Source organism: Melospiza melodia, chromosome 18, assembly GCF_035770615.1.
Source record: "Melospiza melodia melodia isolate bMelMel2 chromosome 18, bMelMel2.pri, whole genome shotgun sequence".
Taxonomy (NCBI): domain Eukaryota; kingdom Metazoa; phylum Chordata; class Aves; order Passeriformes; family Passerellidae; genus Melospiza; species Melospiza melodia.
The window spans coordinates 1,234,561-1,248,649 of record NC_086211.1 but is presented as its reverse complement, the minus strand read 5'-3'; the positions used below and the strand labels follow the sequence as shown (position 1 = coordinate 1,248,649).

At 49.5% G+C, this 14,089-nt stretch overlaps 1 protein-coding gene across 6 annotated transcripts in view; it reads left to right on the top strand.

The window, feature by feature from the left end:
- Positions 1-14,089, top strand: part of TSC2 (TSC complex subunit 2) — a 33,186-nt gene that overhangs the window by 17,814 nt on the left and 1,283 nt on the right. For 3 of the 6 annotated variants that reach the window (XM_063171530.1, XM_063171529.1, XM_063171533.1), the window contains 15 exons: positions 966-1,130; positions 1,838-1,990; positions 2,136-2,248; positions 2,772-2,993; positions 4,021-4,236; positions 5,785-5,853; positions 7,907-8,070; positions 9,232-9,716; positions 10,584-10,659; positions 10,908-10,994; positions 11,236-11,422; positions 12,210-12,349; positions 12,552-12,630; positions 13,139-13,230; positions 13,482-13,580. In XM_063171530.1, coding sequence (XP_063027600.1) covers positions 966-1,130; positions 1,838-1,990; positions 2,136-2,248; positions 2,772-2,993; positions 4,021-4,236; positions 5,785-5,853; positions 7,907-8,070; positions 9,232-9,716; positions 10,584-10,659; positions 10,908-10,994; positions 11,236-11,422; positions 12,210-12,349; positions 12,552-12,630; positions 13,139-13,230; positions 13,482-13,580 — 2,347 coding nt within the window. The remainder of the gene's footprint in view (positions 1-965; positions 1,131-1,837; positions 1,991-2,135; positions 2,249-2,771; positions 2,994-4,020; positions 4,237-5,784; positions 5,854-7,906; positions 8,071-9,231; positions 9,717-10,583; positions 10,660-10,907; positions 10,995-11,235; positions 11,423-12,209; positions 12,350-12,551; positions 12,631-13,138; positions 13,231-13,481; positions 13,581-14,089) is intronic. The other 3 variants (XM_063171534.1, XM_063171532.1, XM_063171531.1) reach the window with 1 other exon arrangement.

Below are 14,089 nucleotides of genomic sequence, written 5' to 3'. Positions count from 1 at the left end.
AAATCTTTCCCTGGGAGGGTGGGGAAGCCTTGGCACAGGTGCCCAGAGCAGCTGTGGCTGCCCCTGGATCCCTGGCAGTGCCCAAGGCCAGGCTGGACAGGACTTGGAGCCCCTGGGACAGTGAAGGTGTCCCTGCCATGGCAGAGGTGGCACTGCATGGGCCCTTCCAACCCAAACCCTTCCAGGATTCTCTGATTTCCCCATTAATCATGAGGTGATTTTCTTCTCTTGCTTTTCCATGTAAAGGGTAGCAACAAAAAGTTCAGATAATTGCCCTTAATGAAGCCAAAGAAGTTGCCACGTGATAACAATTTTGGCTGTGCCTCAGCTTAGTTTGTTTTACAATGACATGAGGAATTGTCTTTATAAAATATTGCAGTCCAGCCTAAAACGGAAATGGTTTTAAACTGCCTTGCTGATTTGGCTGATTTGAAGGCAGACCTTCTCTCTATTCTTGTGCCAGTTTCCTGTTCAGAGTGCAATGTTTTTTCCTATTTCAAGTTAAATTAGGTTTTACGTAGCTATTGAATTTGGAGGGGAAAAAAACAATATACAGAAGAGATGCAACGGAGAAAACAGCAAAGCACAGGATTGTAAAGTGAAGTGTGGAGTGCCCCAGTTTCTGGCTCATGGGCAACCTGCTGCCTGGGAAGCTGGTGCTGGTCATGGGGTGCTTGCCCTCAGCATAGATTAGGAGCTCAAAGCTGCCACTCTCTCCTTGCTTGGTGCACTTGCCCATGGGCCACCAACGTCAGAGAGCGCTGGCACTGGGGTCTCTCAGAGAAAATCCACTTGCTGCAAGGACAGCCTGGGAAGCACAGCACCAGGCTGACCCCAAAATCTGTTTCCCAAGGCCTGGGTGTGCTGGCTGGCACGTGCATGCACAGCAGGGGCTGCATCCCAGCATCTGTGAGCATAGGGACGTGGTGCCATCTCATCGGGCACCTGGGGACTTTCTCTTCCAGCCGCATCCAAACCTCCATCACCAGCTCCAGCCTGGGCTCTGCAGATGAAAACTCCATGGCTCAGGCTGATGACAACTTGAAAAACCTGCACCTGGAGCTGACAGAGACGTGCCTGGACATGATGGCTCGATACGTCTTCTCCAACTTCACCGCTGTGCCCAAGAGGTCAGTCAGGGACACACGGGTGGGATTCAGGTTCATTTTTCACTTCATTGGTGGGAAAATGTTGGGATTGTGGCAGGCTCAGGCTCTGAAGCCTTTCCTCACTGATAAAATCTTGGCTAAAAAGGAGGAGATGAGGGAAGACTGGAGATGGGAAGGCTGTGGTGAGGTCTCAGAGCCCCTGAAGGGGCTCCAGGAGAGCTGGAGAGGGACTGGGGACAAGGGGTGGAGGGACAGGACACAGGGAATGGGTTCGCACTGCCAGAGGGTAGGAATAGGGGGGATATTGGGAAGGAATTGTTCACTTTGAGGGTGGTGAGACCCTGGAATGGGTTTCCCATAGGATGCCCCATCCTTATAAGTGTTCCAGGCTAGTTGAATAGGGTTTGGAGCAGCCTGGGATGGTGGAAAGTGTCCCTGCCCATGGCGGGGGATGGCACTGGATGGGCTTTAAGGTTCTTCCCAACCCAAACCATTCTGTGGTTCTGTCAAATCCACTGGAGCAGGGCTTTGCTCCCCGTCCTTGCAGGATAATCCCCGTGTGCTGCAGCAGCTCATCCATCATCCTGATGGATAACAGGGATGTGAACAGCCAGGGGGGGTGGCACAAATGCTGTGTAAAGGAGAGCAGGCAGCACCTCCTGCATGGTTAATGGCACCAGCTCTGTTCTCTGCCTCCTGAGGAATCTTCATCCCAAATGTGCTCCCAGGTCTCCCGTGGGGGAGTTTCTGCTGGCTGGAGGAAGGACCAAGACCTGGCTGGTTGGTAACAAGCTGGTGACCATCACTACAAGTGTTGGAACAGGAACAAGGTCCCTGCTTGGCCTGGACTCTGGAGAATTCCAGAGCACCCCAGAATCAAGGTAGGTGTTGCTCCCATTTCTGGAAATCTCCACCCGACAAAGTCACCTAAACCACTGCTAAATCTTTGTAGCATAAGAGGAATGTTTTATTTGTCCAGCACACCTGATTCCTCCCTCAACATCACCAGTATCTCCTTTCCTACAGCTCAGACCCTGTTTTGCAAGTGAGACAGACCAAGGAGGCTCCAGCCAAGCTGGAATCCCAGCCTGGGCAGCAGGTTTGCAGGAGCTCCCGCAACAGAGTCCGATCCATGTCGGGTGAGTTCCCATCCTGGGCTCTCTCCCTGCCACAGCTTGAAGGTCTGGGTGCCTCCTGTGTCTGAGCTAATTGGAGATCTGGAGCTGTCTGGTGTTTAATGAGGAGCAGGTAGCAGGAGCTGTTGGCTTTAGGTGTGGTGGGGCTCCTCCTGCTCCCCTCTCTTTGCAGGAGACCTTTGATAATCACATAAACTGGTTTATAAAGAACACATGGAACATCAAATTCTCTTTGTGGTTTAGCCCCAGATGGCTGCTAAGCCCCACCCAGGTGCTCACTTTGTCCCCTACAGGGAGATGGAGGAGAGAGTTGGAAGGGGAAAAGTAAGAAAATTTGCGGATTGAGAGAAGAGCAAGTTTAATAATTAAAATGAAATAATAGTAACAATAATAATTGTAATGACAAGGGAAATAAAACCAGTATATTGTGTATGCAGCTGATAGAAGAGGTTAAAAGCCTCATTCCTGAGATATTTTTGGGGCTAACTAAGCATATCTCTCCCTTGGATTGTGTCTGTCCTGCCAGGTGGTCATGCCTTACGTGTTGGTGCCTTAGACAGCTCAGCCTCCCACTTTCCCAGTGGCTCAACATCCCAAGGGACACAGGGCCCTGCTGCTGCTGCAGCCCGCCCAGACAAGGCCAGTCCTGCTCCACAGACTGCCCTGCAGAAGGAAAAGGCCAACTTGGCTGCCTACGTGCCCCTGCTGACCCAGGGCTGGGCAGAGATCCTGGTGCGCAGGCCCACAGGTGGGTACCTGAGTGTGGGCTGGATCCTGGGGAGAGACCAGAGCCTGGGGGAAGGAGAAAAATCCACGTTTAGTTGTAAATGAATCTGTTTATGGCTTACTGCCTTTTGAAACTGTAGAACCATGGGATGGGTTCCATCCAGTGCCACCCCTGCCATGGCAGGGACACCGTCCACTGTCCCAGGGTGCTCCCAGCCCTGTCCAGCCTGGCCTGGGGCACTGCCAGGGATGCAGGGGCAGCCACAAGTCTGGGCAGCTCACTTGTGTTTGCTCTTAGGAAAGGAATAACAGCCTGTTCAAGGTCAAAATGCTTGAACACCAATGTGTTCCACGACATTAACAGGAATTATCTGTTTCAAGTGAAAGCTGTTTCATGAGAAAATAACTGACCTGGTCTTAATTAGGACACCTGAGTGTTTTGGATGGCTTTGGGAATCTGCTGTAGCAGTGAGTTACCAGGGTGGGTTTTGAGGAGCTTGGGGTGAAGTGCAGAGCACTGGGAGTAGCAAATTAATTGAGTTATTCTGCTGAAGAACCCAGAACTTGCTCTGTTTGGATTTTTTCCTGCATATCCAGAACAATGTGAGCATTTCCAACAGGAGCTGGGAGAGCTGGGAGTACTGACCACTTCCCTGTGACTGTGTTCACAGGGGTCTATGTTAAGGATCTGACTCCATGTTTCAGAAGGCTTGATTTATTATTTTGTGATATATATTACATTAAAACTATATTAAAAGAATAGAAGAAAAGGTTTCATCAGAAGGCTGGGTAAGCTAAGAATAGAAAGGAATGATAACAAAGGTTTGTGGCTCAGCTCTCTGTCTGAGCCAGCTGACTGTGATTGGCCATTAATTACAAATATCTAAGATGGGCTAATCAAAGATCTACCTGTTGCATTCCACAGCCGCAGATAACCATTGTTTGCATTTTGTTCCTGAGGCTTCTCAGCTTCCCAGGAGGAAAAATCCTAAGGAAAGGATTTTCCATGAAAAGACGTCTGTGACACTTTCCCCCCTTGTCTGGTGCAGGCAACACGAGCTGGCTGATGAGCCTGGAGAACCCGCTGAGCCCCTTCTCCTCAGACATCAACAACATGCCCCTGCAGGAGCTCTCCAATGCCCTGATGGCTGCAGAGCGCTTCAAGGAGCACCGGGAGACGGCTCTGTACAAATCCCTGTCCGTGCCCTCCTCCAGCCTGGCCACGGGCACGGCCAAGCCCTCGCTGCTGCAGCGCTCCAACACAGGTGGGGGCTGCGGGCAGGGCGGGCCAGCTCCGGGCTCTGCTGGGTCCCTGCAGGGCTGCCACAGCACCTGGGAGTGTCAGGGGGGCCAGCACTGAGAAAGGGAAGCGCTTCTTGTCCCTAGAAGGGAAAAATTCCCTTCCTCTTTGCTCATGCTGGCGTGTGGGGGAGCAGGAGGCTGGGGAGTAACGGAGCTGCTCTGGAGGAGTCGTGTGGTTGGTGTGTTCCCCAAATGAAAATGAACAAAGTCATGGATCTGTTCCCTCTCCCACTTGTTTGGGGCTGATCTGGGCATCCCACTTGTGGACGGATCTTTCCATGCAGTGTTTCCATTTCCATTTGTCTTCAGTTTGGGAGTCTGTGTCGGGCACTCGGAGCTGCAGGTTCCTGGGGCATGGTCTGTCCCAACCCTTGCCAGCCAGGAGGAGTGGGCTGCCTCTGGCTTTTACAGCAGAATGCAAATCCTCTTGGATTTACCCACCTCTGGAAAGGACTGTTCAGCCTGCAGTTGAACCACTCGAGTTTCATTTGCTGGCTTGATTTTAACACAGTGGCCAAGGATTTTCACTCTATTTAATGTGGTGCTAGTTCCTCTTAAAAACTTGTTAGTGTTGGGAGATTGGTGTTGACCAACAGCTGCAGTTTTTAAAGCTTTCTGCAGTCCCTGCTCGAGCTCTTACCAGTGATATCCAACACTGAGGCTCTGAGCACTGCAGGCACCATCAGAATTGAGCAGTGGTACCAGCAGACCAGGCTTTGCTGGGGAAAATGGGATGGACTGTCTGGAAATCTGGTTAAAAGGCCAGTTTTCAGCTTTCTTTTAAGCAGGGCAGGATGTGTTTTAGTGTTTTAGAACATGTAAACACAAAATTGGAGCCAAAATCAAATTATCACCTCTTAAAAACAAACAAAAAAATTATTCTCCGTAAACACTTTTGTGACTCTAAAAATTTGTGGTATGTGGAGCTAAGTGGAGAGCTGAACCCATGCCACCTGAATGCCCCTCCTGTGCCAGTCTGGGAGTCATTTGGGCCCCATCCTTGTTAACCAGACTTGCTGGAGCTGGCTGGGCAGTGACTGGAAGAAGTTTTGCTGTCCCACTCTCACATGCCTGTTCTGCCCCTTTAGAGGTTAAACCTCTGTGGGTCTCTACCCAGATTTTTCAGACTCTTCTGTGGGTTTGAAAGTGACCTTGTGCAGGTCAGGAAGGGCTCAGCCTGGTTTCCTGTGTGTGCTGGGATATCAGGAAGGGATTTTCTGTTCTTAAGCCTGACAAAATGCATTCTGCAAAGGGAGCAGTTGGAGCCTGCACTGTTGGATGTGTTTATTCCTCCTTATTCGTGTTGAGACCTCGTGCCCTTAAAGTATCCCTTTGGCATCTGGTGAGCTTATCCCAGCTTGTTCTTTCCTTTGTTTCATTTATTTATTTGTTTGTTTTAAACTAGGCTCTTGGTTACATTTTAAACTCTGTGCTTTTTAATTTTTTTATATTTTTTTCATATAGTCTCTCCTTCCTTTTGATGTAGCTGCTCACTTGATTTCCCTTTGCAGTGGCCTCTTTCTCTTCCATGTACCAGTCCAGTTGTCAAGGGAAGTTGCACAGGAGCATATCCTGGGCAGGTATATTTATATATCTTTAAGGAAAAAACCAACCAAACAGTATTGCCATAGAAGAACACCTCTGATTCATAGAAAATGTATCCCTCATTCCTCATTTTCCCCTTCCATGTCTCCTGTCTGTCCCCAGTCTCATCACTCTCAACAAATGGGATCTTGACTAGCATGAAGAAGTCCAAGCCAGATCCAACATTTGCAAGTGCAGACAGTTCCTCAAAGCAACTTTTAGCTGGGGTGGCTTGTGAGTCATGAGGCCAGTGTTAAATGACCTGTCAAAACATGGCTGGGTTAATTAATCCTTCATTTGCAGCTTCATTTTCCAACTGGCTTTGTGTTGTGCCCAGTGGAAAAGCACCCAGCTGTGAGGAGAGCAGCGTGTGCTGCAGGACAGGCTCCCCTTGGAGCTGCTCAGCCCACAGGGATCTGCCAGAATTGGGCACAGAAAGATAAAAGCAGCTGATAATATGTATAGATTTCATATATGGATAACGTTCAGCCAGCATGGAGCCTGGTTAAGAGCTTTTTAAATAAAAAAAGAAATATATTTCAGCAGAAAATCTGCTAAATTTTACCTTTCAGAAGCTCTACAATAACGTCAAATCTTTCTCCACTTCAGTAAAATTTATTTCATAATTAAATGAAGTGGAGATCAAATTACACACTTTATGAGCACAACACCTGCATTGCTTTGATAACCTGCAATGCTTTGTGATTTTAATTAGAGGGTTCAAATGTCTTTCTGCCTCTTTCCTTCACTGGAAAGCTCCCAGCAGAGCTGTGGGGTGTTCTGAGCTGCTGCTGGCTGCTGTCAGAGGCCTCTCAAAGCAACACAAAGCTGCTGCAGTTCAATATTTTTCTGTACTTCCCCCTGTTCCTGTTATTCTCTTCCCACCTAAGGAATAATTAGTGCTTGGGTTGTTTCAAAGCACCAGCAATCTTGGCAGTGGTGTAGGAGGGGAGCTTGGCAGCACTGGGTATCTGCAGGTGTGTTCTGGCTTGGACAGCTAACCAGATCAGCACGTTGTTTTGGTTCCTTTTGGTTTGTTTTGTATTTTTAGAAGGTTTGTGTGTGCAATGCTAACTCTTAATTGCTTCTTTGAAATAACTTTGGTCCTGCGAGCTGAAATCAATCCAGGAAAAGCTGCTTTAGTGATTTTTTTTCTTTGTATATTTTTTTTTTAATTTTGCTGATTTTCTTTATACTTTTTGTGTGTGCTAATTTTTTGGTTTTATTACTTTTATCGTTATTATTTTGGAAAACAAATCTTGGCCTTTCAGATTGGTCTTCCAGTCCCTTGTGTGCATAATGGGAAGCCTCCTGTTCTCCAGCCTTTTCCTCAGGACAAAAAGCAAGGCCAGGAGGAGCCTTTGGTCAGACTCATCCCTGTGGTCAGTGCCTGGAGTAGATCCAAGGTTAAATCCTCCACGTAGGCAGGGCTTCCATGGAGCTTTTTTGTCAGTGTGGTTCCACTCTATGTGTGTGTGAGCAGATGCCACCGGTGCCCCTGTCACCCCTGCTCTCGTCCTTCCACACATGTTCAGGGCTGAATTGTTCTGCTTCTCCCGAGATGTTCTAGGAAAGCTGCCAAACTGCAAGGAAATGGCTCCTAAGAAAATTTCTGATCTCCTTGTAGGCCTCAAGGCTCGGGAGCATTGCATTTCAGTACAAGGAAAGCTCCCTTTGAGAGCTGATGTCTCCAGTGAGCTTTTATCCTGTACTTTCCTACACCTCTGTAGTTCCTGTCTGTCCTGGTAACCCACATCCAAGGTCCCGTTTCCTCATCCCATGCCCTGTTGTCCATCAGCAACAAATTGGAAAAAACAGCTGCATTTCCTTGGCCCAAAAGGCAGGCTGTGAGGGAGAGGTGATTTATTCCCTGCAAAAAGGGCAGCCGGGAGCGAGTCTGACGTGCCAAGAGATGCCAGGGCACTCACTGGGCATGGCCTTCCGTTGAGATCCCTTAGGGAAAAGGCTGGTGCCTGAGAGGAGAGGAGAGGAGAGATGGGGGCCTGTCCCCGTGTCCCTCTCTCAGCTGCTGTGCCCGTGTCTCCCTAGAATCGGCCGTGGTGCTGGAGGAGGGCAGCCCGGGCATGGACATGGAGCTCAGGGAGGCCGAGTCCCCCGCCGAGTCCCCCGAGAGCGAGGACGCCGAGACCTCGTGTTCCGAGCACGTGCTGAGCGAGGAGAGGTTTGGAAAAGCGCAGGACTCGTACAGCAGGGTAAGGACAGGCCCAGGGTGAGACAGCCAGGGGGGGAATGGCCATGGGCTCCCTCATGGTGCCCTCAGGAGCTGATCGCTGATGGTGCTGGGGGGGGACAGGGGAAAACCTTGATCCACATTGCTTTGTACTCCTTCCTGCCCACCTTTCCTTGGAAGTGTTGGGGTGCCTTGAGCCTTGCTGCTGTCAGCTTTTATTCTGGCTGTCAGGAGAAGGAGGGAATCGGTCCCTGTGAGGGTGGGTGGGCAGGCCCTGGCACCAGCTGTGGCTGCCATGGATCCCTGCCAGTGCCCAAGGCCAGGTTGGACGTTGGGGCTTGGAGCAGCCATGGTGTGAAAAACGCCAATCACTTGTTTTTAAAATTTTAAAAGTTTAATAGTAGTAAAATGGTTGTAAAAATAGTAATACAATTAGAGTAATAATAATTTGGAGAATTTTAATTAGGAAAATATGAGACAATAGAGACAAAGAGTTATGGACGTCTGGGTACCTTTTTCTCGGCAGCACAAGCCCGAAAAAGGACCCAGGTTAACAGAGGATTAACCCTTAAAAACAACAGCCTGTTGCATATTCATACACCTCATACATGATGCATAAATTCCATTCAAGTACAGGATTCTGTCTGGTCAGTGTCAGCTTCTTCCTCTAAATCCTAACAGTGCCTTCAAGGTGGGAAGAAGTTTGTGTCTTTTGAAAGAGGGCAATAAATTCTTTTTTGCTGATATGTCCTGTGGCTGCTATCTCGCTGCAAGTCCTTTCTTTTAAAAAAGTACCCTGCATAGCCTAGTTTCTATTTTAATATTTTGTTATAACCCAAAACTATATTTAACACACTATTTAAGAGAATCAATGCAGCATTACTTTCTAACACAACACGTATAATATTCAATTCAATATTTGCGAAATGCCAGTCATAAAATACGCATTTTTCAAAGGTGGGATGAGCATTCAGGTCTATCCCAACGCAAACCATTCGGGGGTTCTCTGATTGCATAAAAACTGTTAATATTTTCTCTCTTTTTTTTTTTTTTTTTTTTGGGTTTGTTTTTTTTTGGTTTTTTTTTTTTGTTTTTGTTTTTGTTTTTGTTTTTTGGTTTTTTTTGTTTGTTTTTTTTGGGGTGGTTTTTTTTGTTTGTTTATTTTATTTTATTTTCCCCCCAGTCCTCCTCCACGTCCAGCCAGGAGGAGAAGTCGCTGCGCTCGGAGGAGCTGTGTGAGGGCGGGATCCCCATCGGGCGTGAGGAGGGCCGCGCGCTGGAGGAGCTCTCCTTCCAGCCCTCACAGCCCCTCAGCAAGTCCAGCTCCTCGCCGGAGCTGCAGACGCTGCAGGAGGTGCTCAAGGACGCCAACGGGCGGGAGGTGCCGCGGAGGCTGAGCACGGAAGTGAAATCCAAATCCCAGTCGGGGAACCTGGAAGGGGAAGGCCTGGGCGGATGGCCGGGCCGGGCCGAGGACGGCAGGGCCGCCGGGCAGGGCGGCGGCACCGCGGCTGCCACCTCGCCCCGCTCGCCCTCGGGCCACCGGCCGCGGGGCTACACCATCTCCGACTCTGCCCCGTCCAGGAGGGGCAAGAGGATCGACAGAGACGCCTTCAAGGGCAGGGCAGCGGCGTCCAACACGGAGAAAGTCCCTGGGATAAACCCCAGGTGGGTGCAGAGCCCCTAAGCTGCTCCATCACGGCTCCTTCGGGGGGGCTGCTCAGTATCCCATTAAATAATTAATCATTCAAATTATCACCTCTTAAAATAAACAAATTATTCTCCATAAACACTTCTGTGACTAAAAATTTGTGGTACATGGAGCTAAGTAGCCCATGCCACCTGAATGCCACTCCTGTGCTAGTCTGAATAAAGCTCCTGCTTTATTCAGGAGCTGATACAGACCTGTTGAGCACACTACCATGAAATGAACTTAGGGATTAGGAGACAGAGCCCCAAAATGGTGAAAGAAATAGATGGGTAGTTTCCTCCTGAACTTAATGTACTTAATTAGGGGCTGTGGTTTGACCATAGGTTACACAGGGTTAATTTTGCTGTGAATGATGTGGATTGCTAGTTTTGCATTTTGAGAAATAGAATGTGCAAAATCCTAAGAAGAAAGAAAAGAAGGGTTGTAATAGAACCTGGGTGTTGTTAGCTGTCCAAAATTGCATGATGAGACAATTTTCATCTGATTGAGGGCAGGTAAAATGCAAATGTCTGCACAATCATGTGTCTGAGAGCCTAGAAATGTCCCCAGAGCTGTGGAGGGCATTCCTGCTCCTCCATTCCCTGCCTTTGAGCAGGGAATTTGTGTGGCTGCTGCTGTTTGACACAGCATTGTTCTTCAACAGGGGTCTGTTGCAAACTGCAGGTAGTCCAGGCACTCAGAGTGTCTCTAAAAGATGAATAATACCCTGTTAGCATTTTAATTCCTCCCATTTTTTCTGCTGTACATAACGTTCTTACCTCCAACAGATCAAAACTGACATTAATTTTTATGGTAACAGACTTTTCCCTCCTTCTCTCCTCCAGCTTTGTGTTTTTACAGTTGTACCACTCCCCCTTCTTTGGTGATGAAAACAACAAACCCCTCTTGTTGCCAAATGAGGTAGGCAAGGAGTTGTATAAATCCTTAATTTTTTTAACCTCATAACTGTCTTGGAATGCAGATGATAATTACAAATATCCAGCTCAGGTGCTGTAGTTTAAAGGTGTTTCCTATCAGCAGTGCCACAGGTGGGAGGTCTCTGTATTGGGGTTGTGGAGGGGATTGTTTAAAGCTGGCAGAATGCTGGGATGGTTTGGTTGGGAGGCACCTCTCAGGCTGCTCAGGTGGGGTCTCTGGTTTGGTTGCAGACGTTTGAGAGGTCGGTGCAGCTCCTGGATCAGATCCCATCCTATGACACGCACAAGATTGCAGTGCTCTACGTTGGGGAGGGCCAGGTGAGTGTGTGTAGGGGTCTGGATCCTTGTGGGGTGTTGGGAACCACTCCAGCTGTGGGGTTTCTCTGCTCCAGCTGTGGGATGTGCCCTGCTCCTGCAGCAGTCTTCATTTTCCTTAATTTCCTGTGCTAAAAATTAAACCCTTCTGTGAGGGCAGTCACCTGATCCCAGGAAGGGTCTCTGGTGCTGGTGCAGTGCTGCTGGCACTGAGTGTGACACGTGGCACGTCCCTGTGTCCCAGAGCAACAACGAGATCGCCATCCTGTCCAACGAGCACGGCTCCTACCGCTACACCGAGTTCCTCACGGGCCTGGGCAAGCTCATCGAGCTCAAGGACTGCCAGCCTGACAAGATCTACCTGGGTGGCCTGGACGTGTGTGGGGAGGATGGACAGTTCACCTACTGCTGGCACGATGACATCATGCAAGGTGGGCTGGAGGGATGGTTTGTGTCTCCTCACCCTAACTGACCTGCATCCTCACTGTTCCTTCCCAGGGATGTGCTGGGCTCTGATCCCCTCCTGTTCTCTCTGGTAGCTCTGCAAGCCATGTGAGAAAGCTCAGGCCAAAACATACCTGCCTTACTGAACAAAAAGACATCACACCAGTTTATAATGGTCTGCTCTGTAAAACAGTGTGCTCTGTGAAAAGATCTGTTCTGTAAATCTGTGAAATTGTCAGCTCTTTAAAGGCTGGCAGGGTTTGGTTTGCAGATTTAGCTGCTGTCCCCAGCTGCTGTAAAAGCTCCTCACTGAGGGTGGTGTCAGTTTAGCTGTGTTTCACTGAAGAGTATTTCAGAGCAGAGGGTGTCACTGCAGTGTCACCCAGCTCCTGCAGCACCAAGCAGTGCAGAAATCATCCAGGATCCAGCAGGATATGGTGAACTTCCCAAATTTTTCAGCACAGCTCTTTGCTCATCACATGGAGTCCAGTTCCACCTGGGGCTCTGCAGGGCTCAGTTAGGGCGAGTTCTGGTTTAAGCTCTTTTGCCTCTTTCCTCCCTAACCAGGGTCTCCTCCCTGTGCTGCTGTGGTCCTTCCCACTGGCTGCTTCACTCCATGCTCCAGAGAGTGCTGGAGCATCCAGTGGGACTGGATTCAGCTGTCACAAACGGGGACAACCCTACTGAAGGAGCACAGTTTGTATTTTTATTATTGGCATGTGACCATTGCTGCTTTCCCAGCCCAGCCTAAGGATCTGTGTGTTCCCTCTCCAGCCATTTTCCACATTGCTACTCTGATGCCCACAAAGGATTTGGATAAATACCGCTGTGACAAGAAGAGGCACCTGGGGAATGATTTTGTTTCCATTGTTTACAACGATTCTGGAGAGGATTTCAAGCTGGGCACAATAAAGGTAGGGGATTTTCCTCGTGGGTGTGTTACAGCAGGAGCACAGGGTTGTACCCTCATGTGTGTGGGTGTTTCCCTAAAAGCTGTGTGGGGATTATGGGGGGAGCTGTTGGCTGTGGTGGGTTCACTGCTGTGTGTTCATGGCATTCTCAAACCATGATGCTGCCAGGGAAATGTTTCTGACTGGTGCATTGGCTTCTCCTCAGGGGCAGTTCAATTTTGTGCATGTGATCATCACCCCCCTGGACTACGACTGTAACCTGGTGACGCTGCAGTGCCGGAAAGGTGGGAGTGAACCTCAGCCTTTGCTGTGCTGGGGGTTTGTGTTGTAAAAGTTAAAACTTCCAGGAGAAACTCTCTGGAACCAGTTTGCCGAGTTAGATCTGGGTTTGCCCTGCTCATGTACCCTCTCTGGATTGCTCATGCTGTGTTCAAGCCCAGGACCCAGTGCCAGCAGCAGAGCAGATCCCTCCCTCCAGCAGGTCTTGGGAATGCTGGAGGACATGGGGGGTTCAGCAGTGCTGGTGCAGGTGTTTTACCAAAGGTGTTTCTGGCCACACTTGGCTCATGCGAGAGCTCACAGGCTCTCCCCAAACCTTTATGGAGCAGCCAAGATTGAGAGCCAGTTGTGTTAAACTGCAGGGCAGGTTCTGTTAGAGCGGGAGCTGTGGAGCTTGTGGGTACTTGGTTGATACAATTCCTCAGGTTTATTTGACTTAGATATTTAGTTACTGGCAACCTTTTGCTTCTTAACTGTCTTACAGTATTTTTTTCTTATTCCTGTAAACTAAAGACATGGAGGGTCTGGTGGACACAAGTGTTGCCAAGATCATCTCTGACAAGAACCTGCCCTTCGTGGCCCGTCAGATGGCCCTGCATGCCAACGTGAGTACCCCCAGCTCCCTGAGCTTCTTGGCCCATCACCAGCTTCCAGGGAAACAGGCAGGCCCTGCTAAAGCAAAGAAACAACTTTTCCACTTGACCTTGAAGCCAGAGTTGGCACCTGAGCAGTCCTAACTCAGTGCTGATTGCAGTTGCTGTCAAACTGCTCTGAAAAACTTGATGAATTTTATTGTTGAGGTTACATTAATGTGGTTCCTCTCTTTCCCTGCTTCTCCCCACCCTTCCCATCCCAGATGGCTTCCCAGGTCCACCACAGCAGATCCAACCCCACGGACACCTACCCCTCCAAGTGGATCGCGAGGCTGCGCCACATCAAGAGGCTGCGGCACCGGGTGAGTGCAGCTGCCCTGAGGCTGGGACTGGGCTGCTCTGAGCCCCTGCCTGCAGCTGAGGCAGGTGAAACCAGCTGTCAGAGCTGGCTGAGTGACAGGGGGGCTGTGTGTACAGAGCTTAGAATCCAGCTGGTCATGGAATCACAGAGTTTGGGTTGGAAGGGACCTTAAGGATCATCCAGTTCAAGTGTGGCAATGTCAAACAGTTTCACTGGCAGTAAGGGATTTGGGAAGCTTTATCCTGGAATCCCAGAATCACTGATATTGGAAAAGCCCTCCAAACCCATTGAGTCTAATGGATGTGCAATGCCCCCCTTGTCCCCAGCCTAGAGATTGCCACCTCCAGGAATTCCTTGGGCACCTCCAGGGCTGAGGACTCCGAACCTCCCTGGGCAGCCCCTTCCAGTGCTTGACCACCCTTCCCATGGGGAAATTCCTCCTGGTGTCCCATACCTGGACACAGAGTGGCACTGCCACAGTGTCCTGGTAACCTGCCCTGCCCAGATGGA